The sequence below is a fragment of the Malaclemys terrapin genome, chromosome 25 (genome assembly GCF_027887155.1).
Source record: "Malaclemys terrapin pileata isolate rMalTer1 chromosome 25, rMalTer1.hap1, whole genome shotgun sequence".
NCBI lineage: Eukaryota > Metazoa > Chordata > Testudines > Emydidae > Malaclemys > Malaclemys terrapin.
The window spans coordinates 14,024,063-14,050,864 of NC_071529.1; the positions used below are offsets into that span (position 1 = coordinate 14,024,063).

The following is a 26,802-nucleotide window of genomic DNA, read 5'->3' on the forward strand; positions in this document are numbered from 1 at the left end:
TACAGTGGCGTGATGTCACTGAAACAATAAGTAGAGGCCTACTGGGGTGTGACATCATTTTGGCACCGTGTGATGATGTCACGTCGTGCTGTGATATGCCAGCACCCCAGGCTGAGGGCAGGTGGTGGCCTCGGCTCCCCAGGCCTGTGGACAGGCGGGTGCCGGGGTGCTCCAGGGTCTGGCAAAGCCAGGGCTGGGCCTTAGCAACCCACCCCCACTCATTGGTCCTAGGGGGCCTATGTGACCTTCCCTGCATGGTGGCCCAGGCCACACATCCGCAGCGACCTTCCCAATAGGGGCACATAGCAGCACTTCCGTGTGACCTTCCTAACATGGCCACAACGACGGGTTCTCCTGACCCTCCCAACATGGCAGCTGGCTGCTGTGTGACCGGGTGACCTCACTAATATGGCTGCACATGGTCTGGCAGGACATATGACCTTTTCAACATGGCGGTCGACTCGCTCCGCGATCTTTGCGTGTCCTTCCCGACATGGCGTCCCGCACCAAGGTGCCTTGAGTGACCTTCTCAACATGGCGTCTTCAACCCGTCCAGAGCGTTGAGCGTCCCGTCGCGCTAAGACCGGATAGAAGGGGGGGGGCGTGTCCTCCGCCCATGCGCAGAGGGTTCCCCGGCCGCCATTTTGTTTGGCCGCCGCGGCTGGGGGCCGGGGAGGTTCGCTCGTTTCCGGGTTGGCGGAGGCAGGAGGCCCCGGTGCGGAGCGAGCGGCGGCGGCGGCGGCGGCTCCGGGTGAGGCGGGGCCCCGGGTGGGGAGACGTGCCAGAGCCCACAGGGCAGCTGGGGGGCCGGGGTCTGCGGGGGGCTGGGCCCTGGGCCGGTGGGGAGAGGTGGGGGGGCTGGGCCCTGGCGGGGAGACGTGCGGGGTCTGCGGGGGGCCCTGGGCCGGCAGAGGCGGGGGGGGGCTAGGCCCGGGCGGGGGGCGGGGGGCTGGGCCGGTGGGGAGAGGCCTGGGGGGCTGGGCCGGCGGGGAGACGTGCGGGGGTGGGGGGTGGAGATCTGGGCAGGGAGCACTTGTAGCAAATGGGGGCGCCTCCGATTCCCTGCAGCCCAGTGGGGGTCCCCCCTCCCCCCCCCATTTCAGCCCTTGCTGGATTTTTCTTGCTCTTGTGACTTGCCCCAGGCCCGGGGGGCGGCGGGGGGGGGATGCTCTGGGCAGCTGTTCCAAGGCTCTGTATTGCCCCGAGCTAAGAGCTCCCCTGCTGCTGGTGCCTACGGGCGCTGAGCTCTGACCCAGCCGTGAACTACTGACAGAGACAGAGTCCGGGGCATGGAGCCACCTGCCTAGCGCCCCCCATCTAAGGTGACTCGCCAAACCCCCAGATTCCCTGCATGAGGAAGATGGGATTTCCCTTTCCAGGGAGGGGCCAGTTCCTCTTGCCTGGCCAAGGTGCTTCTCTCTCAGCCCTTGCAGCACCGTCGTGTGTGGCATCCCTGACCCTGTGGGACGCTGCTTGTGTAGCTGGTGTCGCACTAGTTGGGCAGGAGGCTGCAGCCATATCTGCATTGCTAAAGCACCTACCTCTCCTGACAAGCGGCTTGTGCTGCCGAATCTTAAGTTGCACGTTCTTCTCTGAGAAGAGACATCGAGTTCTTCCAAACTCCCTTCCGCCTCCCAGTCATCCCCCACTCCTGAACGTGGGCACCTGCCAGTGGTCCCCCGGAGCCCTCTCCAACGTGTGGCCACTCTCCCAGAACAGCTTGCAGGGATATGGACAGTCAGCCCAGGGGCAGAGGATTACCAATTCTTCATAGACTCTGGCGAGCATCTTGACCCAGGCATTTATCCCTGCTCAGTCTGTTACCTGCCCAGCTGTCAGCCTTCTCAAAGCTAGGTGTATGTGCAGATGAGGAAGAGCAGACAAACAGATTGCCAGCAGCATACTTGAGAACTTGGCTTGCATGTGATGGGTTTGTTTCTGGTGCTGGATTTTAAGGAACAGGCTGCATGAGAACACCTCAGCATCATCTTAGCCTGGAACCTGGGAGAATCCGACAAGCCAGTCGCAGCCAGGGAGCTCTCCTCTGGGCCGTGTACAGAATTGCCCAATGGTCAGGTGCATGATGGGGTTTCCCGCTTTCAGTTCTTGGCTGCAGTTAGAGGCAGGCTAACAGCTGGGGTGGACCGATTGTCTGATCCGATCTGGTAAATTGTGCATTGCTGTGGTTCTAACTGATCATGTGATAACCTGGCTCCTGCAAGGAAATGCTCAGTATTAATCCTTAATGTACCTCCCCCGTTCCTGCTCTGCGAGCTCAGGGGCTCTGTGCTTCCATTGGAAATCTTTGGGGTTCCCAGTGCAAAGTCCTTGTTTTAGCCAAACAGATGAGAAGGCAGCTGATTATTTGTTGTTTTATCTTTCATGGCTTGAAAGAAGCTGGTGCCAGGCCAGTGTGCCATGGTAGAAGCACTGTCCTTTCCAACACCCTTGCTCTGCAGAATTAAGACGGCTTATTCCTGTCCTTTATTATTCTCCTGCTTTTCCAGGCTCGGGCTTCGCCTGCGCAGAGACTGTGACTCTTAGTCTGTTATAGGCATTTGTCTGTATGGTATCCAGGTGCACCCAGATGATCTTCAGGGCTCCAGAACTGGAGGAGGGACTGTCAATGGGCTGCGGGTTGGGGGCTGGGTATGGGAAGAATATCTCTGCACAGCCTGAGTGCGTGCCAGGTGTCTTGGCATTGAATTGTCTCTTGTCGCTGCATTCTGTTGGCTTGCTCATCTACTGTCACCTGATTGATGGGCTCGCTTGGCTATTCAACCCCAGCTCAAGACTGTACTGGAAGAGCCAGGATAACTGCATGTCAGGTTGGAGGTGCTCTGGCCAAATCGCATGTGGGAGCAGGGTCTGGAAGGGCAGGTCAGGTGTGAGGGGCAGCACCAGAGCTGGGGGTGGGTAGCACGGGACTGGATTAGGGAGGGATGCTGAGTCATCAGCAAGCAGCGTACTCCAGGCAGCGTGGCCGGGAGGCTAAAGCACTAGACTGGGATTCAGGAGACCTGGGTTCTACAGCTAATTCTTCTTCCGGGTGACTGGGCAAGTCGCTGCCCCTTCTTTGTGCCTGTTTCCTCATCTAGCAGATGGGGTGAGGATACTGATCCGCTTTGTAAAGCGCTTGTGATCTGCCGATGGCAAGTGCTGGATAGGAGCTAGGTGGTATTCCTGGTGCTCTGGGCCCTGTAGTGAGTATTCTCCAAACCGCAGCTTGAGTTAGCTTCCAAGTTGATGCATCTGGAGTGAATATCTCACACAAATCCATTTGCTATTAATACGCTATGAATAATCCATCTCCGATTCAGTAGCTTTGAGGACCAAATTCATTTAAAGAGAGACAAGGGCTGTTCAGGAGCCTTGGCAAGCAGTTATTTTAATGCCGCCCGATGGGATGTTATGGCAGCAGATGTGACTTGCACGTCGTGATCAGCGGATAAATGAATGCACAGCCCCTGGCACCTTGAGAGCACTTTGCAGGAGTTGCCAACAGCTCCTTGCAGCCAGCTGGTATCTGCGTGGAAGTCATTCTTTGCTGAAATGCAGGCGTTGTACGTGGAGGGAGGCAAAGAGTGAAGCTAAAGAGAGCTAGGACGGGGATATTACAGCTTCTTCCTTGGGGTTGTGCAGGTGTCCTAGAATTGGGCTGTGCCGAGGACGGAAGCATCACAAGGGGGAGTCATTTAAAGGAACCACTGCAGAGAGCATATTTCTTGTGCTGCATGCGGGTGGGAACGTTTGGAAAGATACCATGAACCTCAGTGGCTTTGTCTGAGAATGCCTTGGATTCTGCTCTGCCTGCTGTGGGCTGCTCCCAATCTCTTTGGTGGGGTCCGTGGCAGCCCTGCTAGAGAAGGCCAGAGGCGCTCGGCGAAGTTGACTCCCCTTCACAGTAGCGCCTTGGCGGCTGCTGAAGGAGCCAATGCAGTTTCAGCGCAAGGTGTGAATTTGCCCGGTGTCATGTGGGAGAACTGATTTGAATGTGTTCTCTGAGGCAGACCCACCTGCAGAGAACGTCTCCTGCGGCGCTGGGCTGTCGCCTGCGTTAGTGTAGTGTGTTAGTGCCATGACTTATTGTGGTTGTCACACCCCTGGGGAGTTCGGCACACCTGCTAGGCTTCTCGGCTCGCTCATGGAGAGTTTATTGGAAACGTTGTCAATTGGGCTCTTGCTGCAGTTACTGCTGTGTATGGAGTAGCTGTGATGCTGCAGATGTGCTCAGCTGTATTGCATTGGGGCTCTGAAGAAGCCCAGGCCCCTCTGTGTGACAGTGAGCTCTGCATTGGGCCAGGAACTGCCCAGACTGGTCGCTTCCTGAACAAATACAAAGTGTTCACATACGCTCGGCATGTGAGCCGCACCACACAGCCGGGCAGAGGGCACGGCGTGCATCAGATCTGCACACAAATCTCCCCCTCTCTCCAGACATGATTTCTTTGCAGCTGGACCATTGCTCTTCAGAGCCAGACAGGCTGGATTGATTTACTATCTTCCCCTTTCACTGGATCCGTTTGACTTGTGTTCATAACTTGGTGCTAAATCAAGGCCCTACTTTGTTGTAGGCCCTCAAGTAATGGCAGTGTGTGAATGTGTGAAGCCGCTCAGCAGCGCGCGCTCTCTGCCGCTCTGGCCGCAGGGTATTGGAGCCAGCAAAGAGAGTCGCTGCTCGGGAGTTCAGCTTGGGATTGGATTTTCTGTTCTAACTGGATTGGGTCTTCATGTGTTCTCTTTGAAGTGAGGCGTGACAGTCCCCTGCATGCAAATGGAGAGCTGAGGGCACCTGCCCCAGAGCCGGGCTCTCGCTTCCGGGCTCTCTTTGCTTACAAGCGATTCTGTCAGGGCTTTTGGTCCTCAAGTCTGTCTGACCTACTTACTTCTCGCTCTCTCAGAGGGCAAGACAGTCATTCTTTAAAATAAAAGTAGGCTTTTCACTGAGAAACAGACCTTGCCTGGGGGAAAATGGTCCCTAGTTAGACATCCCACAAAAGCAAACTGTCGTCTTTCGTCTCCTAGCTTCCCAGTAGCACTTACTGAATCAATTCCCTCTCAGTGCTGTGCAGCTCGCAGTGAGTGCTTCTGGGGCGCAGTCACCACACTTAGTACCGGAGCGTTTTACAAAGGTGAGTCAGTTTCATTGGCCCCATTTTGCAGAAGGGGAAACTGAGGCTCTTAGCGGCTGTGACTTGCCCAGGGTCACACAGACTGGAACTGGGAATGTGATTTGGAGACACTCTGGATGTATGGTCAGGATGAGCGAGAGGCTGCCATTGTCCCTGACCAGCAGTCTTATCCTCTCACCTCCGATTAGCCCCACTCCTGTCCTTGGAAATGCTTACAGCTCTGGGAGGCTATGACTTGTCTCGATGCATGAGGCAGACCAGGACTCAGCTCAATGTTCCAAGTGCAGAATCTTTCTTACTGGCGATGCGTGGCCAGAAGAGACCTGGGTGACTTTTGGGTCCCCACTAGAAGCACTACAACGGCACAGCTGTAGTGCGGCAGCTGCACCACCGTGGCGCTGTAGCGTAGACACCACAGTATCGGGAGGGGCTTTTCCGTCACTGTAAGAAATCCAGGTGTTGTAGCTAGGTTGAGGGAAGAATTGGTCCATCGACCTAGTGGGGTCTACACACGGGTGTAGGTCGGCTTAATGACACCACACTGGGTGTGACATTTTTCACAGCCCTGAGCGATGTAGTAAGCCAACCTAACTGTAGTGTAGACCACCCCTTCTGCCAAGGGGTTGTTAGGAAAGCAGCTCTTGCAAATGGAAGTCGTTGGGAGGGTCAGCGTTTGGCATGGCCCCTTTCCATTTAAACGGGAGTAAATGAGGTGACTTTGGAACTCCGGAGAAAGGGGAGAACTCTGAAAGTTGTCGGCCCCAGTGTAGGTGGGCGTAGTCCATGGAGTCGCGCTGGGTCTGACTGTGTCCCTGTGTCTTGATCCAGTCCTGGCGTGCTTAGGTGTTGTGACGTCCTTGCTGAATGGGACCTGCTTGGAGAGCGCTCCTGGAGTGTTTGGTTACACCCAGTGCTCGTCTGTGCTTCCACCCCAGAGATCCCTGCCAAGTCCGCCGAGACTCCACATGTGCCCTCGCTGCTGTAGTTTGGCTTAGTAACAGCTGAAATAACACCTAGGGTCTGTAGCTCCCATTGACTTCCGGGGGGTGTGGGCACCTCTGAAAGTCAGGCCTGGTCGGGGCCTAAATAGACACCTGAACTCTCCCCCCAACCCCCGCGTATGAACAGCTTAGCCATGGTCTGACGCAAGAAACTGAGATCGGTCTCCCTTTGGCACTGCTGAAATCCCGTTGGGCTGATGGGCACGTTGATCCCGCATCCTTGTGCCTACCTTGTGGGCTAGCCTGCTCCCCAGCAGGACCTGGGGCAGTGAGACTCCAGGTGAGGCAATCCATACAGATGAGACTTAAAAATAAACGGTAAATCTTCCTGCTACAGCTATGGCGCCAGCGTCAGCCTGATGAGTTCTGCTCTGCACCGTATTGCAGCAGCACCAGTGATAGGCCTGCCAGTCTGGCAGCTGGGGCCTGTCGGGGCAGTACCTGATCCCAGTGCTTTTGCAGGGGTGTGCGTCCTGGATGGCCACTGGGCCCTGTTCTGAGTGTGCTGGCTACCCATGTACCAGTAGGCCAGGCTGTTACCACACCACTGATTTCAGTCCCATCTCAGTTCTCCCGGTATCTGTCACGTAATCACTAGTCCAAATCTCGAAGCAAAGGCTCTTCTTTCTCCGCTCCGATCTGGCTGTCAGAGCAAAGCCTGGTTTGGCACTAGCAGCCAGTGCAGAGCTGCCTGGGGAGCAGGGTGGATGAAAATCCAATTTTTAGTTGAAATTATCTTTTTAAAAAATAAACCTGTTTAAAATCAGAATTTAATACAGACTATTTATTATACTATATATATACTATCAATTTATTATCTCTTGAAACATTTCTCTAACCAATAACTCTGCTGTTGTGTCTGTAATTCCAGTTACCACCCTAGCGCAGCTTGATACGAATCATGACCAGAGTTAATTAGCTAGTCAGGAGCTGTGTATCATTCACCACTTGGTAACATTTTACAGATTCTCAGTGAAGCTAGATAATTGCTTAAATAAACGTGGTTAGCTACAGTGGTTCCTAGGCAGCAGAGCGATGTCCAGATCTCGTGTAAAGGCTCTAGTTGATTTAGTTGTAAATCAACATGTGTAACTGGTTAGATCAACCAATTAGAATGTGCTTTTGTTTAGAAAATAACTGAAGTCTCAGTGGAAAAGTCGAGTTCAATCGGTCAGTGATTTAAATCAGTCCACCGGGCTGGGTACTGAGCTCTAGTCCTGGCAGGTTGGAGTGTCAGGTTCACCCCCTGTGTTGACACAAGACCTTCCTTCCACTTACTCAGCCCTTGCAAAACACACACGCCCCTGCAACTGGAGCTGTTGTGGTGAAGGCCCTAAGTCCTGCTCCTTCAACTCCTGTTGCCTTCAGCGGGAGCCTTGCCTGAGTAAGGACTGCAAAATTGTCTTAATCTAGTGGTCCCTGGTTATGCGCAGTGGCCTATGGCTAAGACGTGCTATTAATAAAATGATTTGGGGATCCACGTGGACTGTCCACCACGCCTGGCAGGCAGATGCTTCCATTTTACCTCTTTCCCAGAGTGCATAGGTAGTGCTGGGGGTAGCAGAACGCTTTGCAGGCTGGATTGCAGAGAGCGATGTTGCAGTCGTGCCATTGGCAGTAGAATTGCATATTTATGCCATATGGCTCTTCCAGCCTAAAATTGGGCCTATGTATAATGCTTTCGTGTCTTCAGAACTGTACAAACATTGAGCATTTGTATAACGGCCCACTATCACTCACAAGCACTGGATAGATGGGCATTGCTCTTGTAAACTTGCTCCTAATTGCTCGTGAACTGCAGAACTGGTTAGAAGCAGCAGCGTTTTTAGCCACTTTGCTGTAGGTTTTTTTTTAAACCTTCTCTCTGTGAGGTCGTTCTGGCTTTGGCTTAGCTCGGGGTGACCAGACTCTCCTGGTGGAATTCCATTAAACGGTTCCCACATTGTTACAGCAGGGCCTGGCCATCTGTCGGAGCTACGCAAAATGACTTGCACTGCAGGCCTGTTCCTTGCCCTGCATAGTCTGGATTATAAATCAGTTCATCTCTGCTTGGCCTATGCCTAGGGAAACCCTGCGAATGCTTGGCTGTGTCCCTGGGCCCGGGAGCCTGCTTTCGCTAGATTGCAGCGAAGGACGAGAGGCCTAACTCTCCCCACGCTGAAAGAGGAGAATGCAAGGGACTGTGGTGGCCAGTGCTGCCTCCCAAGGCAATGCTCAGAGATCCCAGCCTGTGAAAGAATCCCTCCTAGAAAGTGGAGGGGGCAGAGAGGCAGGCAAACCAGCACGACCAGTCCCTTGTGGCCTACAGGGAAAAAAACACAGGCTAGCAAAAGGAACAAGTTACAGGCCAGGGAGTTCCTGGAACCAGAAGGGCTGTGAGGGTATCTTTGAGGAGTGCTCCACAGACGGCCAGCTGGTCCATTAACATGTGAGGATGGGTGGGAATGACTCAGACTGCGGAGGACATAGAACTCATGGGAATAAGGGAGAGCAGTCTGGACAAGCCTGAGCCCGAGTGTCTACACTGGAACGTCAAAGCCCTGCAGCCCGAGTCAGCTGAGCTGGACCAGCCCTGGTGTGGTGTTACGTGTGGACATACGCAGAGAGGGAGTCGGGAGAAGACACTGGCTGGGACTGGCCCTCGTGGGGCCGAGGAAGTGGCCACCAGCTAGTGCGTGAGGGCCGAAGTTCCCTGCAGCACCGCGTCCAGGCATGAGGGGGTGCCCTAGAGGTGAAGATGCTCTTCCAGACCCTTAGCACCTTTGGAAAATGCTGTCCGCCTAGCCAGTAGCGTCTCCTCTGTTCCTGCATTGCTCAGTGCTGAATCTAATTTCATTACAGTCTCCTTGCCTAGTAGATTCTGTTATTGCACCTAAATTCTGCTCTGAGACAATTCCCCAGTTCTCCTGTCCTATATGAGATGAACTAAACAACAGCCCTTTTTTCTTTTCAGTGGTGAGAGTTCAATTTATTCGAAACTTACAAGCAGCTGTTTGAGCTCTTAGTGGAGGGGGATGTTAGATCATCAGCAATTGCTAAAGAAATGTCAGTTTTATTTGAACTATAAGCTACTAACTTCAATCAAACATAAGGCGCTGGGGTCCTTTTTCCTCTTGCGGCATATTGTTTGGGCGGAGGTGTGGGTCGTGCAGTCGAATGCATCCTCCTTTCCCCTCCCCAAATGCCTTTATGGGGTCACATGCGAAAGCCTCAGAAAGCCCTCGATTCTGCCTCCGTTTCCTGTTGTCGGCCAAACGATCAGTAGAGGATTTTAAAAAATAAAATGTGGATAAGAAAAGTTCTCTCGTTAGTTTCCGTCACATGCATCCCCATCCCTCTCTGCACCTCAGGGGTGGTTCTGTGGAATGGGGGGAGGGAAGCCCCTAAGCTTTTATAGGAGGGGTGTTTCCTGCCTGCCAGATCGCTGTTTCCTTTGCTTCAGTTTGATGTGATGACAGGATTCCTTGATCCTGCTGACATGTTGCCTTTGCCAAATGAAGAAAATGAAGATTTCTGGGAAGCTGTTAACGGATGGCCCAACGTGGCAGCCCTCCAAAGGAGGGACGCTCCTGCTGAGGTGCAAAGCAGGGCCATGCTCCAGTGAGGACCCTGGAATTTGGCCCTGTGGCATCAGATGTATTTGTTCCAGGTTTGTTAAAAATGCACCGTCAGTGCCCGTGGGTGGTTGTTAATTCATGAGGAGCGTCTGAGTCCTGCAAACTGAAGCAGGTCTGTCTGCACTCCAGGCTTCTCAGACACATGGCCCACCTCGAATTGAGATGGCAGCTTGGTCTCTTAAAACATTTATGATACATTTTTAAAAGCCCGACTGACCGTAAATTCTGAGATGTTTTGCAGAGTAAATTAGTTATGTGGTAGCCTCAGTGCTTGTTGGAAACAGAGACTCGGGAATGCTGCACTTCAGGGTTGGGTCGGGAATAATGAGTCCAGGGTCTGGAATACTTTCGAGAGGCAGAAGAAGGAAAGTATGGAAGTGCTCTAATCTTGTGCATAGTCCAAAAGCTACTGTAGCTACATCTGGCAATCAGTCCACCATCAGAAGGGTTGGAAATTCCACTCTGATCTGTAGTTCAAAGCCACTGCCCTCCCGGAGGATGAAATGTTTGCTTCCTCTTGGTTTGCAAATGCAAACTGGCTGTAGAAGCATTGTCACTATAAAATATACATCTGGCACGGTACCCAAGTCCCTTTGAAAGGTGAGGAAACGTGCTTGTGACCTGTGAAAGGCACTGCTGCATCTCCAGTGAAAAGTCGTGAGTGGATCATAAAGGATCAATACTGAATTCTGTAGAAAACAAGTTATTTCCCTTTACAGCACATCTGGAGTTCACAAATGTCTAGAAAATGTAGACTACTTCCAGCATGGGTTTGATCTGTGTAGATTTTCCAAGGCTAAGCACAGTTGGTCACTAAAATCCATCCAATGGGCTTTTGAGCATGAAGTTTGGTTTAGTTATCCTTTAAAAGGGTGAGGGAAAGGACTTGTTGTTACGCCGTATAGAAGTGCTTGCAAATAGACCACTTCTGAGTTGGGTTTATTGGGCAGATGACCTAGTGGGTGGGACACAAGCTGAGTTCTGACTACAAAGGAGACCTGCTTGCCTTGCCGTCCAGAAAACACTTCCCTCCTTCTGAGCTCTAGGTTTTGTTGGTGGCAACTGAAGAAACTGGGAAGAAGATGCTTCCTTTATTTTTGTGTATAAAAGACAAATTAAATGGCAAATGTCTTTTTTTCCCCCTCTGGTTTATCCAAAGAGCCTGTCTGTGTTCGGTGCCTTTTGCATGCTGCCCTGCTTTGGGTCTTTCAAATCGCTTCCACCACAAAGCAGAGGCTAAACAGCCTGAGCGTATGAAACCCTTAAACGTTGAGATCGGTTTCCCGGTAAGAATCCCGGTCAATAAAGGACAAAGCAAAAGAAATGCCGGGAATCAGCTGTCCAAACGGCATTGTGTCAGAAGGGCGCATTTTCCATAAGGCGCAGACTTAACGTTAAGGGGCTGTAAACATTGCTGTGAGAAACTCTCTTTCATCAGCTGTCTTGACTGTCTTCTTGAACGTAACAAAAGATGTTTTGTGTTTTCTTTTTTTAATAAAGATTCCAAGATCTTACGCCAGCATTCCTTCTCAGAGTTTTCTCCTTGTTTCTCTTGGTATACGGTAACATGCTCCAATGGGGCTGTTTTTTGAGCTCAGTTGAATTCAGGGGCTCTTAATTTTAAAACTGACCTTTGCTGAGGTGTTTGCAGTGTTGTTGTAGCCGTGTTGGTTGCAGGATATTAGAGAGACCTTTCCCAGACCGGAGGAAATGTGCTGTGTCGCTCGAAAGCGTCTCTCTTCCACCAACAGAAGCTGGGCCAATAAGAGATATTACCTCACCCACCTTGCCAAGTAGTTAATCCATGATGTGCATTGGGCCACACTTTAAAATGAAGTGACCTGTTCGTTAGAAAACTAGCTCCCTTTTCTCTCCGAGCTGCTTTAGCTTAGACGCTTTCTGCTTTTTTCTTCTAGGACAGACCCTTTATTTGAACGCCTGTTTCAGTAGACTGGGACTTCTGCTCTGGCACACGCGATGTAAAGCATTCAGGGATTAAAGAGTATCCATCAGAACTGTGTGTGAATCTTTCCCCAACCAACCCCACAGTCACTCAGGTTAATTCTGGGGATTTTCCCCTCTGTTCCACTGAACGATTGCGCGTCAGACTGATGAGGGTTGAGTAATGATCCCAGAGGCACAGTGAGGTCCCAGGGGTTTGAAGCAGGAGTGCCCTGATTCTATCCTGGATTTGCCAGTGACTTGCTTTGTGACCTTGAACAAGTCCTGTACTCTGTTTCTGTGGAATGGTGGTAGCAGCTCTTCGTCTAGGGGGCCCATTGCAGTCGTGTCCACTTCCGTAGCATCTGAGCACGGCTCGTCCTCGCACGGCTGGGCAGGATGGGTGTGTGCAACGTCCAAGATCTATGGGAAGTGCTGTTGTGTAAGTAGAGGACTAGATAGCAACCCCTTCCTTTGCATGGACTGCGATGGGGATTCCATACTTGTAGCAAGCTGCTGAACTTGGATTTCCGCTCAGCTGAGAACTCCTCTCTAATCATCTGACTGTTCCTACAGGCCACACGTCAAGAGGATGGGGAGCAGTTCTTCAGGGCTTTGATCTTTTTAAAGAGGAAGTTGGGTGCTAGGCACGGCTTTCAAATACCTCAGACTGAATCATAAATCCCTTTACCTGGCGCGCGTTTCCCAGCTGTGACTGCTAGCTAATTACCCCCAAACTATTTTCGTCTTCTCCTCCAAGCTATGAAATCACAGTATTGGCCTTGTGACATCACAGTCACTTCTGTGGCAACAGGCCGTGCGAACGTCAACACGAAAGCATGAGTTCATCACAGGAAGGATGGGAGCACACGTGATGTTGCTCGGAGCGCGCTCCTAGTCAGACACACCGACGGCAGTGAAGGCAGCGCAGACAAACCCCAGCCAAGTCTGTGACGTTATTTCTCTTACCAAGAAATTTGTTCTCTTTCAGGTCTGTTCTTGTGTGAGTTCCCATCTGAGTGGATGCGATGTCTTACTCCGATTCGCTTGCCTCCTCCTTTGTTGTGAGGATAAGGTGGGTGAGGTAGTGTCTTATTGGACCAACTTCTGTTGGTGAAAGAGACAAGCTTATGAGCTTACGTGGAGCTGGGATTAGTGTCTGGAAAGCGGTGGGATGAGTCATAGCTCTAGATGAGGTCTAGATTTTGTTGAAAAGCAGGACCTCATCCCGAACAGAGCTGGTGTCTGGAAGGGCACTCGGGTAGCTGGATTGCGGCTCTAACTTGGTGTGCCGTGTTCAGACAAGGAGCCTGGTTATTTAAAGAGACGCTTCTAGCTGAATGTTTTTCATAGTAATGTTTCAAATGCCACTTAATATCACTGTAAACGAAAGACTTAGAGCGACAAATATTTTTCCTCTCTCTCTTCTTTGGTTTATTTATGTATTTAACAGCAGTTTGTGTAGGGGCAGTTTCACTCTTTCCCGCTGTCTGTGTGGATCTTTCACACAGCACCAAGAGAGGGAAATGTTTAGAGGAGTGGTTGTAAAACCACAAATATTGGCATGTGGGCTTTAGGGCAGGGAAAGTCCTTTACATTATTTTGAACTCTGGTGTTTGAAATTGACTCTCTTTCAGCCTGCTGGTGTCCCTTTAAACTAGGCAGTACATGTAAATGGTGACCCAGAACCCCCCTAATTTGCTCTGATGGTTTTGGGAGGAAGGGGTACTGTGGGAATGACGGGATTCTGTGAATTAGCGTGAAAGGAAATGAACACAGCTTAAAAAACCTGCTTTGATAACATCACAAAATGTACATGATTTATGTAGACAATACGGATTGCCTCACTAGTAAATTGTTCTATAGTTTATCTTGTAGGAATAATGAAGTCTTATTACAAGCCCTCATTGCAGCATCTGTTGCTCACTTCCCACCTCTCAAAGGTTGGCCAGGGTTTATTTTCTGCATTATAAAGTTGTGGACTGGCACCATCTTGCTGTGTCATGTCACTGCCTGTTAAACTCCCTGTTTCACTTATGCTGGGATCTGGGCAAGGGGTCTGAAATCAACATACTTTAAAACATCAAAGCAAAAGATTGAATTATCAGGTGTTAACACAACATGTGCTTTTAATATGGGATGGTTTCTGCCTAGGAGTACTCTGGTGTCTTTCTTTCTTTGGTTCTGCTGTGTAAAGTTTTCATCCTCTCTCGATTTTTGCCTGGAGCACGCGTAACTCCTGCTTTGACAAGCGAGTCCTGGCATTCGTCACATTCCAATCCCATTAGTCGCTGCTGTTTTGAGAGTTTGAATTTTGTAATTTCATGTTGTCAGACTAATGGCTCTGACAGGTATCGGTGTCTTGCAGTCACCTGGTGATTCACCATCTTGTGCCTTTATCTGCTTCCTCCACGGAAATGTTTCATTTGTGACAGTGGCTGGCTTGGGCAGGCTGTTAATACCCAGGTTATACAAAGGCCCAACAGCAGCTGGTTGTCGCTGTGCTAGGTAAGCTAGAACTCAGAGACGCTATTAGGAGATTTCTGTATGAACAGTTCAGACAGTGAAATACGCTCCCATCGGGTGCTTTGGAGTCACTGTTAGATGCTGGGCCAGATTTTCAGGCGCTCAGCTGGCCCTTTGCGTTGGCGCTCGTGTGGGATCTGAGCCTTTTTGAAAATCTGGCCGTTAATGCTTCCTTCTCAGGGACGGCTCAGGAAGAAGAGATTCTACACTGCTGTGACCCAGGGGTGCTGACTCCAGGTCTCTTCCATCTCAAATGGTTCTGGATGATGATTTATACGAGAAAAGACAGAGATACATTTATGGCTTGTGGCTCGTGGCTGGGAATTCTGCAGCGTTAGCTCTTGATTTATGCTGATGAGCTGTGGATGTCATGGGCCCGTTAAATCCCGCGTAAGCAGCCTCCTGCCGTGGAGGAAGTGGTGTAGATTGATGGGGTGTAGGTTCAAGGTAGCTGGTTTGTTCTTTTCTCAAGTGAGATGATGGGGTTAAAAAGGAATTGAATTCTGGATGCTTTGCAGCTCTCGCCAGTCACAGGCTTCCTGGGCAAGGGCGGAGCCTTTCCCGCTAGGAACCTAAAAGTGGGTCCAGACACAGGGTCTGGGGGATAGTAGCTGCCGCTGGCAGCTCTTCCAGATGTGATTGAACTAGTTGCCTCTTAAGGAATTTTGCCACTGATCTTGCCCCTTAAGCTGGCCGGGAGGCGGCGCTCGAACTCACCGGTGTTGCTCTCCTGAAGCCAAGTCCGCGGAGAAGTGCTCAGGGTCTGCCTGCGGTTGAAATCCCAGGATGCCGTGTCGTTGTGGACTCTCAGGAGGGCGGGGCTGCTGACGTGGGGTGTTCCGGACGGTGCGGCCCACTCCTTGCCCTGGCACTCGCCGGGTTGTGTTGCTGAAACGGCCTGCAGGTCCCTGACTGGTTCTGTCTGAATTACAGGTGTATGAGGGACCAAACGCTCCGCGGACACTAAGCAGACAGAGCCAGCCAGGAGTGGGAAAGGATGCCGATACCTCCTCCCCCTCCACCGCCTCCTGGCCCCCCTCCACTGCCAACCTTGCATCAGGTGAGGCCCCGCTCGCCCCCTCTCTCTGGCTGCTCTGCCCTTCCACTTCCCTTCTCCTAGTGTGGTTCATCTACCTGGGGCGCTTTCTCTGGATACGCCAGTCCACCCTGGTGCATTGCTGGAGGTGTTGGCGGCAGCTTGGACTGGACTCCAGAGACTGTGTGTAACTGTGGATAAGTCACCTGACTCCTGCCCTCAGTTTCCCTGGCTGTGTGGTTGGGATGCTGAGTGCTGGAGACGTGTTTAATTAGGTGATCCGGCACTGTGTGGTTACTCCCCGCTGCGATGTCCCCTCAGGGCTCAGCTACGCGGCACGACAGAACTCCTGGCGTGAGGCAGGCGCCGCTCAGCAGGGAGAGCCAGGAGCGTTTGGGGGCAGCGGGGAGGTGGAGCCGGTCAGAAGTGGGATGGGACGAGGGAACAGGGGAAGTGAAGTCGCTGGTGGGCTAACGATTGCCATCACCTGTCAGTTGGGAGTGGCGCTGCCTCCACCAAAGCCAACTGGAGCGGGGCAGCGGGGGGTGCGCTGGGGAGGGCTGAGATCCTGTGATGTGTGTGCTGCTGCCCCCTTCTCTCTCGAGCAGCCCTAGAGGGAGAGCGAAGAATCTCAGGGGTGTTGTTATGCCCTTTGTCCCGGCGGAGATGGGGACACTTCCGTCCGGGCAAGGGGGAGAGGACTGTAGCGACGCTCCTCTTGGCGGGTGAAGGAGGAACCTGCCTGGTAGCTGCTTTAGAACTCGGCGTGTGCCTGGGTTTGGTCGGGCGCGATGCTCCGGCTGGAAGGGAGGGAGTGAAGCAGAGCTGCCTCCTGGCGGAAAGGCCGGTGCAGTGGTGCCGGGGCTGCAGTCAGGGTTGGAATGGGGGGGAAGGGAGGGTTGGTTTGTAATCGAACTCCCAGCGAGCCCGTCTGCACCAGCAGGGCAGTGACTTGTTTCTCTCCGTAACGTCCCTCTTGTCTCCAGGCAAACCCCGAGCTCCCGAAGCTGACCCGAGGTGAGCAGCGAGGTAGAGGAGCCCTGCTCCAAGATATCTGCAAAGGGCCCAGGCTGAGAAAGGTGACGCAGGTCAATGACCGGAGCGCTCCAGTCCTGGAGAGTGAGTGTCCTGGCGTTTGGGTCCAAACCACTGTGCGGTGCCGCTTAGCCCCAGAGCCCCCTGGCCCCCTCGAGCTGCGATTCCAGCTCCTCCCTGCATTGCTGCCTTCGTGGGACACTGCGGCAGCCCCATGGCTGCTCCGCACTGGCCGAGTTGGTTTCTCCCCACACCTTCCCTTCGAAGCTTTTGATGCCCCATACTCCTAGGCCTACAGTCCTCGGTCTGTGAACACGCGCTCGTTCCTGAGCCAGGGCACCGTTCAGTTAGTGGTCCCGGAGCTCCACGGAGAGAGCAGAGCTGCCAGTGCCCCGCATACACACCTGGTGCTGCGTAATCTCTGAGGCACCTGACCTGGACCCCAAAGCCGCAAGAAGGCAAGGGGACCCTCGGGAGGGAGGCTGCGTTAGGGGCTGAGTTTGGACCCCTCTCGTTTCAGAACCCAAGGGAGGAGGTGGTGGTGGCTCCGGCTCCAGCTCCGCCGCACTCCAGCCCAAAGGCGGCCTCTTCCAAGGGGGCGTCCCTAAGCTCAGACCCGTAGGAGCGAAGGACAACTCAGGTACCCAGGAAGTAACTCGCTGCCGTTGCTTACCGGTCACCAGCGTTTAGCCGGGTCGCAGGTCTGAAATGCTGCTGGGGTGCGGGACGCATCGCAGCACGTTGCAATGTGCCAGTCCCTCTGTCGCCTGGCTGCCCATCGCAGCAGCTGCCCTCGCTTACGCAGTTTAATTGAAATGGGACAAGATGGAGGCTTGATTTGAAGATGCAGGATACGATTTCCCCACCCCCCACCCTGCCCTCGCTAGGCTCTGGCACCTGATCTGGTCTCAGAAGGGCCAGGCGATAGTCCCAGTTTTTACAGCCATCCTGTCTGGGACTTTGGGCAAGCCAGTGCTTCCCTCTGTGCCTCAGTTTTCCCATCTGTCCCATTAAGGATAGTTTATTTTCCGGGGTGGGATGAGGCTTCTCGTGCTTCAGGAATGGCCCTAGGGGCACAAAGTGTTAACAGAAGAATGTTACTTGGCCTTTCTTCTGTGCGGAACCCTGGCCTTCAGAAACCTTCAGAAGCTGCTTGGGATGGGAGCCATGGGCTCCCTCCGGAGATCCCTGCGCTTGCCATTCCCCTGTCCTGGTGCTCTGGTGAGCCGAGCGCACTGGCTGCAGTGTGTCCCTTCACCACAAGCTGAGCCCAGCGATCTCCCTGAACTCCAGGCCTGGCTGGGACCCTTGCCCTCCCTTGGCAAGTAACCCAGTTTTCTCTCCGTCGCAGACAGCTCCTCCAGCAAGCAATCGCTGCAGGTTCCTGGCTCCAGATCAGCAGCCCCCAGGCCCCCGGTGCCCGTGACCAACAGCCGACCTCACGATGACTCCGACAACAACCGGGCTTCCCCCCCCGAGCTTCCCCGGATGCAGAGACCCTCCTTGCCTGACCTTTCCCGGCCCAACAGCACCAGCAGTACCGGCATGAAACACAGCTCGTCTGCCCCTCCGCCCCCGCCTCCAGGCCGCCGAGCCAACGCGCCTCCGGCACCCCCTCCGATGCATGGCAGCAAAGCGCCTTCCTACAACCGGGAGAAGCCGTTACCGCCAACTCCAGGACAGCGGCTCCCCGCGAGCCGGGATGGCCCCCCAGCACCGCCCCCCATCAAGCCTCCCCCTTCCCCAGTGAATGTCCGAACGGGGCCAAGTTCTCAGAACCAGTCTCTAGCTCCCCCTCCGCCCCCCTATCGGCAGCCTCCCAGCGTTCACAACGGCCCTTCCAGCCCCACCAACGAGCTGGCCCCAGAGCTGCCCCAGAGACACAACTCTTTGCATAGGAAGACCCCGGGCCCCGTGAGGGGCATGGCCCCTCCTCCACCCTCTTCGGCCTCCCCGTCGCTCCAGAGTCATCGACCCCCTCCGCCAGCCCGAGACCCTCCGAGCAGGGGAGCAGGTAAGAGCCCCTCCAGCGCGCCCGGAGCTATCATGGCCCTCAGGCAGCCATGGCTCCTGATGGTTTGCAGTGGTGTAGCCACGTGGCTCCCAGGGTGTGAGGAGAGACAAGGGGGGAGGGGAGGGGTAAGGCTGCTGCGGGTAAGGGGCGTTGGTTTGTCAGGCTCACCGATGTGTGTCTGATCCCGAGGGGGTTCGGCCTGCTCCTGGGACTCGTCCCTTGCTTTAGAGCCCTCGTTTGCTGGAGCTGCCTGGGAGACAGTCAGAGCTTCAGGGTCTGACGTCGGCCTTTCCGAGCACGACTTAAGGCAACATCTCTTCAGGCTCTTTGCGTTGTCTCTCGGATGCCCTCGACTTCCCCCTCGCACTTGGCCCCGCGGCCGTGCGAGCGTCCGCCCCTGGAGTCAGGAAAGCACGGCACTAGTATTTTATCATCCTCTTCGACTGCACAGTCCTGGGCTGCGCCACAAGGCTGCAGTTCTACCGCGGTTAGTTGCCAGCTCCGACCCCGTCTGGCCCTAGAATCCCTCGGTTGAGTGTCAGCTCCGGAGCTGGCGCGTTATCCTGTGGAATTAGGAACATGAGCTGAAAATGTCTCGTTGGGGCGCTAACCAGCAGACTGGCTCTAGTAGATACTTACCAAGCCCTGATCCTGGTGCGCTTGAGCCTGGCATCTCGGCCTGGACTGGAGTCTTCGCTGGTGGGTGGGGGTGGGGTGGACCCCTGAAAATACTGGCTTTAAAAATGTCCAGAGCCTGACAGGTGATCTGCGGGCTGGGATTGTGAACATGGGCTCCCCAGACGGCTGGAGGAGGGTTAGGCCTGGTGTTCTGTGCCCCCCTCTGGCTCCCCATTGGAGAGCTGGGCAGTACCCTCCAAGTTGTGGGATACCCCTCCATGGCCCATTGCTGGAGGATGACTCACTAGAGAGCGCTGTGGGAGGCACAGTCCTGCCCACGCTGGGCGGATGGACAAGGATGTCCCCGGCCCGGTCAGGAACACGTGTCCCTGGCCTGTGTTAGCTGGAAGCTGGGAGTGGGCGACGGGCTGGATCACTCGATGGCTGTGCTGGTCTGTTCGTTCCCTCTGAGCACCTGGTGTCGTCCGCTATCAGAGACCGACTGCTGGGCTAGCCGGGCCATCGGTCTGACCGTTCCTATGTCCTTATCTGTGCTGATCAGGGTTTCTATTGCAGCCCCCCCACCCCCACCCCCGCTGATGAGGAATGGTGGCCGTGACGCTCCCCCGCCCCCGCCCCCCTACAGAATGCATGGGTCATCAGAGTCTCTGAGTCGAGGGAAACCTCCGCCCCCACCTACCAGGACACCGGCTGGGCCGCCCCCTCCACCTCCGCCAGTGCGAAATGGGCACCGAGATTCCATTGCCACTGTGAGATCTTTCTTGGGTGAGTAGATGTTACACCCTGGCTAGAGCCTGCTTGGGCAATGAGTCCAGATTCCGAATGGCCCTCTACGGACGCTGCGTTGGTGGGTGTGGAGGTGCATGGAAAACTGCTGTTCTTGTAGGTCCTATGTAAACAAGGTGTGAGCCACTCCCTGCTGATGCTGCAGCAGTTCAGGAATCTTCGTGGGTGGGCAAATGACTCTCCGGCAGCTCGAGCTCCTGGGTCTGTCTCTGGTACAGTGCCTCTGCTGCGGCTGGCTCTTGGGAGCAGAGCGCAGTGCTCCCTGCCCTTAACAGCCAGGTGCTTTCCTCCAAAGGGTGTTATTGCAGGGCTGACTTCGCCCTCCCCCTCCTCTGGGGTGGAGCCCTGCTATTCCTATCCACCTCCCTTAGTTCAGAGGGGAATTCTGTCTCTTTCCCCCCCCCCCCCCCGGCATTCATTGCCTCATGTCTCTCTAGCCCCTAGCAGCCTGGCTTATGATACCATGTGGTGGTGTAATTCTAGCTCCTTCAGAGACAAGGGAGGATAACATGGATGAATGTCAGAGTCTTGTAAAGGCGTTAGGGGGTGGCGGGAAGCCCTGTGTTCCCTGGCTAGAGGGGTGGGAAACCTTCAGGAATCACTGGGCTTAACTATTGAATGAAACCCTGCCGGCCTTGGGCCATGCCAGGCATGAGCCATGCTGGGGCTGGGCAAACTCCCTGTGTGTCGCTCTGGTACCAGATTGCATCAAGGCTGGAGGGATCAGGTTCTGGATTCACCCCCTGGCTTGATGTCATGGGCCCAACTCAGAAAATCTAACCCTCCTCGACTGGAACTTGAGCCTCGGGAACCATCTGGCTCCTGTCTGAATCTGGCCCAGGCCCCCTGGGAAGAGAGGGTGAGGAGGGAGCGTGTTCCCGTTGGCAGGTACTGAGGCCTGATTTCCACTCGTGCAGCGCTCCCTAATGCTTGCAGCGTGGCTTTGCAGCTAGCGCAGTGAATGGAGGGCCCCTGTCAATGGGATCGTGTGTCTGCGTGATTAACACCCGCTGATCATGTTCCAGGTGGAAATTCAGCCCTGTGTATGGAGCCGCCATTCTTTGTCAGCCAGCGGCTTGCAGTATGGCACGGGGAGAAATGGGAACTTACGGGAGAGGGAAAAATTCTCCTCTGGTTCATTTATATTGACTTGCTTAGCCTGTTCTGTTCGACTCGCTCCCCCTGTGAAGCCTGGAGCACAACCAGGATGGGGTATCTCCACCCCCAGCTGCACACACACGCACGGCCGGATCTCCAACATGCCCAGCAGCTCCAGCGGGTGGGGAGAGACTCTCCGTGCTCCCCCCAGCAGCAGAGCGCTTCTGCGTCACTGGCTCCGATCGGGAGCGCTGAGAACTCGGGGTGCAAGTTGAGCATTTCCATTTCCTCTCTTAAGCTGCCTTAGTTAGTTCACCCTTTTCCCTTCTTCCCAGATGACTTTGAGTCCAAATATTCCTTTCATCCAGTGGAAGACTTTCCCGCTCCCGAGGAGTATAAACACTTCCAGAGAACTTACCCCAGCAAAACGAACCGAGGTAGGTGAACGACCTAGCCAACGCGTCTTGCCGCTAAAATATCTGCGCTTGGTCGCTGGAGGATGCCCCAGCGCCTGCTCCACTAAGCCACCTGGGCGGCATGTATCGCTTCAGAGTGGGAGGGCTAAAGCGAGTGCTGATCATTGCTTTCCACCGGCTGTCTGCGCAGCGAGCTCTGGGCTTTTACCTTTCTAGGCTTCTCCACGCCCGTGTGACGGGTCTCTGCCCCGGCCTGTTCACGCCTGGGGTCTAACCCCAAAGGTGCCTTGCTTAAGCTCTTGGCCTGTGGCAATATTGTCCCTTCTAATAGCGCTCCCCAGAGACCTGCCTCCGTCAGTGCGGAGCTTCCAGGGCTCCGGCCTCCCCACCTGAGCTCCCCGGGAGCCTGCTGCTGACAGGCACTGGCTGGAGATGCAGTCCTGATCCTACCCGCTCCAGCAAAACGCTGGGCTCCTCCATGGCTCGTTCGGGGGAGGGCAGCTCTTTGCATCCCCTGGGTGGTGGGGCCTGCACAGGCCCCAGTGGAAGCTGGAGCCCCCGGGGCAGTGCTGGAGCTGGGATGATAACGAGCCCGTACGCCAGTGATGGCTGGGTCTGTGGTCGCTGGACACGGATCCCAGGCACCTGGGGGAAGTGGCCCATGAGCGCACAGACGCGGCAGGCGTCCGGGGAACGATACTTGAAACGGCAGCTGATGAGGAGACTTTTGAACTGAGTGAGTTGGCCAGAAAACCTTTGGGCATCCTGCTGCAGCGTAACTAACCCGGCTTCCTTGCCTTGCAGCGACGCGGGGGGCCCCGCCCCTGCCTCCCATCCCCAGGTGAAGGCCAGATGCATTGCCTGGTTGTTCCTTGGCAAGGAGATGGACCTTCTCTCCTTTCCTTGAACGGACTTCCCCCCCCGCCCCTAGGAACCTGCATGAGAAGCTCCCAGTGTCTCGTTTTGTTTTTCCAATGGTGCAAGGAACAAACAAACCCGGATGAATCCCCTCTCACCTCCATCTATGCATTTCATACCTGGACTTACCTGGGTGAGTCCCTTCCTCCACTTCATAGCTGCAGATCCGCGGGCCGCGCCAGAAAGAGACTTCCTGCGCCACCGTGCAGATCTGTGCAAAAAGACTCTCCTGGTCCACAAAGTTAATATAACGTAGGACGAACTCCAAGCCAAGCAAGCCAGCGTGTGATGGCTTTGGGGCCAGAAACCAGCGTGGTGCGGCCAGTACCCCCGGTGCTCCGTGCTAGGGCAGGGGTGAGGGGCATGTGGGGTGGGGGGTCAAACTTGGAGAAGGGAGGGCAGGGAAAGGGGTGAGTTTTTAAAAAGTGAAATGTCTAGAACACTATTGGCTGTGAACACTATGTACTGATCCGTTCAGCTAAAGCAACAAGGTGCAGGAAGAGTTTAAACCAACGTGGTTATTTACCCAGACACCACAACTGCCATTTCCCCCCATGGATCAGGAAAGGGGGTCAGACTGTCCCAAAGGAACATGGCCCCACTGGGTGGAGCAAATGCTAGCCCAGGGCACACTCTAACAGCCATTCCAGTGGGGACTGACCCGTGGCTGTAACATGCAGGCTGTTTGTGGGCCATGTTCTGTCTGGGGATGCTGTCCATGGCTGCATGACCTTTCCTCAGAGTGCATCGTTAGAACAAATAGGGCACTGCTAGATTTCCCCCCGGCGGAGAATTTGACAAGACTAATCATTCCTGGTTTTTTAACCTGGTAACAGCAGCTGCAGGCGTCTCCAGCTCGCCCCCCTGGTTAGGAGACGGATGGTAGCTGGCGGCCCGTGGTGGGGGAGCTTGCCGCTTTGGGAGCGGTCAGCTTCATCACACTGATGGGTTCCTGCAAAACGCTGCCTCCCTTCCCGACGGGTGGCACGGCCGTTCATGCCCTGCTGGGTGCTCTGATTTTAATGCTAAATGACCAAATTTATAATTTTAACAGGAAGACCATAATGGTTGTAATGTTAATAAACAAAAAATATGGAAACCCTGCTAAATAGGTTTTAATCTGTGGGGGGGGAGATCAGGATCCTTGTGTTCTGACTGCGGGTCGCATGGTAGCATGAAAACACTCTCTCATGGGGGGAATTGCCTCGTTTGGCCAAACTAGCTAATGACTGTTCATATTCCATGGAAGGGTTTCTAATAATAATCCAGTACCTAGCTGTTGTTTTGCCTTATACACTACTTCTGTCCTCCTGTTGGTACCAGATTGATGATGATTCTGTATATTTACTCTCTAACAGGGAGGGGTTACATTAATCATAGTTACTGATCTATTTTGTATGTTGTAAAAAGCTTGTAATATAGGATTAAGGTGGGCTTGTTGCAAGTATACTAAAATCCTCACCTTTAAACTGCTCTTTTTCTATGATGATGGAAATGTATCCTTTTTACGTTCGAACTAGGCAGCACTCATGTTGAGGACCACTGCCCAGTTACAGGAAATTGGGTTTTTTGTTTGTTTTTGTTTTTCTGGAGGAAAAATATCTGCCCAGCTTAGCTGGTTGGAAGAGAAGTTAATGCACTGTGCATTTTTGTTTAAATAAATTTTAAAAAAGGAAAAAAAAGTCTTTCCCTGTAATGTTCGCTTCCTGTAAGTCTTGTTTTGGAAGCAGAGGGGGTTCTTTTAAAAGGAAAAAATAAAAACCAATAAGCTTGAAATTGCATTTAAATAAAAATAATAAAGATGCACATCTGTTCAAATCACAACTTTTGGGCCAAAGCACTTTGCTGTTAGGTGTTTTGAATTTTGTCTTGTATGTGTTTTGTGGGACTTCCATTGCTCATCGGAGACCTGTTAGCGTTTCCTTCATCTCACTGCTGTGCTGTCTGTACGCCTTGGCCGTTTATCGGTCAGTGGGGAACCGCAGGCCGAACCAGCAATTCGGGGAGTATCCAAGATGGTTCTGCCAGACTGGTGCGTGACTCATCAAAGGATGCTGCTAATGGTAGATCACTGGGAGCCCTTAAAGGAGGCGTGGAATTGTTTGGGTGGGGAAGAGGGGCAGAAGGAAGAACAAGAAGATGCCACTGTATGCCAATGTGATGCTTCCTCAACTAGCCTGACCACCTTCACACCATAGGACTAGTGAGAAGAAAGAACTAGACCGAAGCTTTTAACATAGCGTGGGGTTTGCTTGATTTTTTTTTTTTTTTTCTTTTTTCCTGACTGCTTGAAATGGGGCCCTTGAGCCTGGGTTTTTTGTAGCACTAGACACTGCACCAACGAGGTGGTGTGTCCACCCCCCAAGAGGCGAGCGAGCAGTTTGGATGCTCCAGCTAGCAAGGCTGTGTTGGGCCCTCTTTGGGATCATAGGGATAGCTGGAAACAGAGTTCCTAACAGTCCTGTTTTTCGTAGTCTTGCATTGCACCTGGAGCAGCTCCGAAGGGCTGCAGAATGGAGAGGCTCGGTGGGTCTTCAGCGAGAGACCAGTCAATGGAAACACTTTCTCCGTTCATGCTTCCGGTGCCTTACCTGTGTCCAGAGCATTTCGGACTCCTCTCCTTGTGCTTTGCGGACTGAAGCAATTCCGCGTGCATATTCCCACCACTGCGATTTGTTTTTCCTTCCACCTGTTTGCTCCTAGTTTAAATCCCCACTTCCTCTTGACTGCAGCGCCACTGAAGGGTTCCAGTTTCTTGAGTCTCTCCCCCTGCAGCTGCTCCTCAGCCTGGAAGAGCTCGAGCATTCAATGGCCCGTTGTATACATGTACCAGACCTGACCTGTGCGTGGAGTCCGCACATTAGCTGGATTTTTATAATTTATTGTATGATTTTTTTTTTTGGTTACATTTTGCTGCAAGAGTGTAGCCATCTCTAAAGGTTTGACTTCTCCCTTGGAGGGATGTGTACTGTAGCTCAGATTCTGGTCTAATTTTGTATGCTTCTTCCTGTCTCTCCTACATGCAATTCTTTAAACCTCACTATTAAAATAATAATCCCAATGCTCTGTTGTGCTTCGGATTCTTACCGTGTGGCGCTGCCTGAGGAGCTGCTGGCCAGGTTGGGGAATCCCCGCGCTCTCATCTCCCAGCGGAAACAATAGCTGGATGGAGAGATCATTTCACCTGCCTGGGTTTTCAGTCCACCTCTGTAAAATGGGGTGAGCCAGACCTGCCTTTCCTGAGGCGCTCTGAGCTGTTTCCTTGTAGCTCGCTAGCTAAGTGCCAAGTATCATGTCCGGTTCTGTGCAGCTCCTCAGCGAGTGTCAGAAAGGCAGCCGCCACCTCGGATTTGGAGTGCCTGGCCTGAGAGGCCTTGGATGGGATTTTTCTCAGAGGTGCAGAGTGCCCCCAACTCCATGGATTTCAGTGGGAGACACAGCAGCTCAGCCCTTCTGAAAATGGGGGGTGGCTCTAGATATTTGAAAAAGGGTGGCTTTAGAGCTCTGTGCCTCAGTTTCCCCATTTCTCTACTGGGGGATTTTTCCCTATCTCCGTGTTCTGGGCCTGTGAGGTGCATTGAGATTCTCAGCTAGGAAGGAACGAGGGCCAAACCCAAGGCTTCAGCAGCCCCGAAGTTTGCAATCAAGCGATCTGCAAGGCAGAGGATGCCAATGGAACAGGCAGCTAACCTGCAACTGGCTGGGCTGGAAGGTCTCATTAGCAAATGCTGCCCCTGTCTGTTTTTGTGACATAACAGGGATTCAGCCGGGCTGCTTGGCCTGGCCAGACCTTCACGCGAGCACGGTCAGGCCAGGCCGAGCTCCCTACATCTGGATGGGAGCTTCTCTGCAGAGCCCAGAGGCGGCAGGGCTGAGTGGAAGCAACAGTGGTATTGAAACTAGTCACGTTCTCCCCCTTCTGAAAATTCCACTTTGGAAACTTCTCAGAGCTGGGTGCTACCCAAGGACTCCTGGCCTAGTGGCTGAATAAATAAGAATCCCACTTCCTCTGCATAGAGGAATTCTGACCCAGGGCGTGCCCTGAACCCAGCTATCTCGCAGCTCCTGGAGTTTGTCATTCTAAATTCTCCTAGAACTAGGGCTTCCATGAAGGGGAAAGAGTCTGCGCCCGGCTACTTCACCATAATGAAGGTAAACGTTCTGTGGAATGCAAATGATTGGTGCAGATGAGCATAGAGCCCGCTGGCACCGTCACTGCCTGCCCAGTTCACAGTACTGCCTTAAGATTTAAAAAATCCGCTAATTTCTGACCCCCGTAACTCCACTGCCTGGGGCCGGCTGCAGCAGGTTGGATTCTTCAGTCGTGGGTGCTTAGAGCTGGCTGACCTTTTTCTCACGTGGTTGAGAAGCTGTGCTGTATAAGTGGTATGGGATTGCCCTTTGATCCTGGAGACCTAGGGTCTAGTCTCAGTTCTGTGACCTGGGCAAGCCCCTCTGTGCCTCTCCCCCCAGTTTAGATTATATACCTGGCTGGGCAGGAACGGTTTCATGCATTGAGTTTGGAAAGTACCTAGTACCCTGGCCTCAGTTGGAGCCTCACTGCTACAGTTCATAAGAAGAAGATGTCATTTGTGCTTTTATCAATTCTCTTTATCTTCTGGCCTGTGTGGTTGTGGGGAGAA

At 53.5% G+C, this 26,802-nt stretch overlaps 1 protein-coding gene across 2 annotated transcripts; it reads left to right on the forward strand.

The window, feature by feature from the left end:
- The first annotated feature begins 642 nt into the window (after window positions 1–642).
- Window positions 643–25,220, forward strand: WIPF2 (WAS/WASL interacting protein family member 2). 2 transcript variants are annotated; one of them, XM_054014523.1, is made up of 9 exons: window positions 643–751; window positions 12,683–12,766; window positions 15,151–15,277; window positions 16,240–16,372; window positions 16,809–16,928; window positions 17,640–18,302; window positions 19,497–19,706; window positions 21,161–21,262; window positions 22,046–25,220. In XM_054014523.1, the coding sequence occupies exons 3-9, from the start codon at window positions 15,215–15,217 to the stop codon at window positions 22,084–22,086; spliced, it is 1,332 nt and encodes a 443-aa protein (XP_053870498.1). In that variant the 5' UTR covers window positions 643–751; window positions 12,683–12,766; window positions 15,151–15,214; the 3' UTR covers window positions 22,087–25,220. The 2 variants fall into 2 exon arrangements, with proteins under 2 accessions (XP_053870498.1, XP_053870497.1); XM_054014522.1 differs by lacking the exon at window positions 12,683–12,766.
- Window positions 25,221–26,802: the final 1,582 nt, after the last annotated feature.

Bases quoted from the DNA above. Each gene is read 5' to 3' on its own strand.
- WIPF2 (XM_054014523.1), top strand. From the start codon at position 15,215: ATGCCGATACCTCCTCCCCCTCCACCGCCTCCTGGCCCCCCTCCACTG. The intron at 16,373-16,808 runs GTGAGTGTCCTG...CTCTCGTTTCAG, and splicing joins GAGCGCTCCAGTCCTGGAGA to AACCCAAGGGAGGAGGTGGT. The intron at 16,929-17,639 runs GTACCCAGGAAG...TCTCCGTCGCAG, and splicing joins AGGAGCGAAGGACAACTCAG to ACAGCTCCTCCAGCAAGCAA.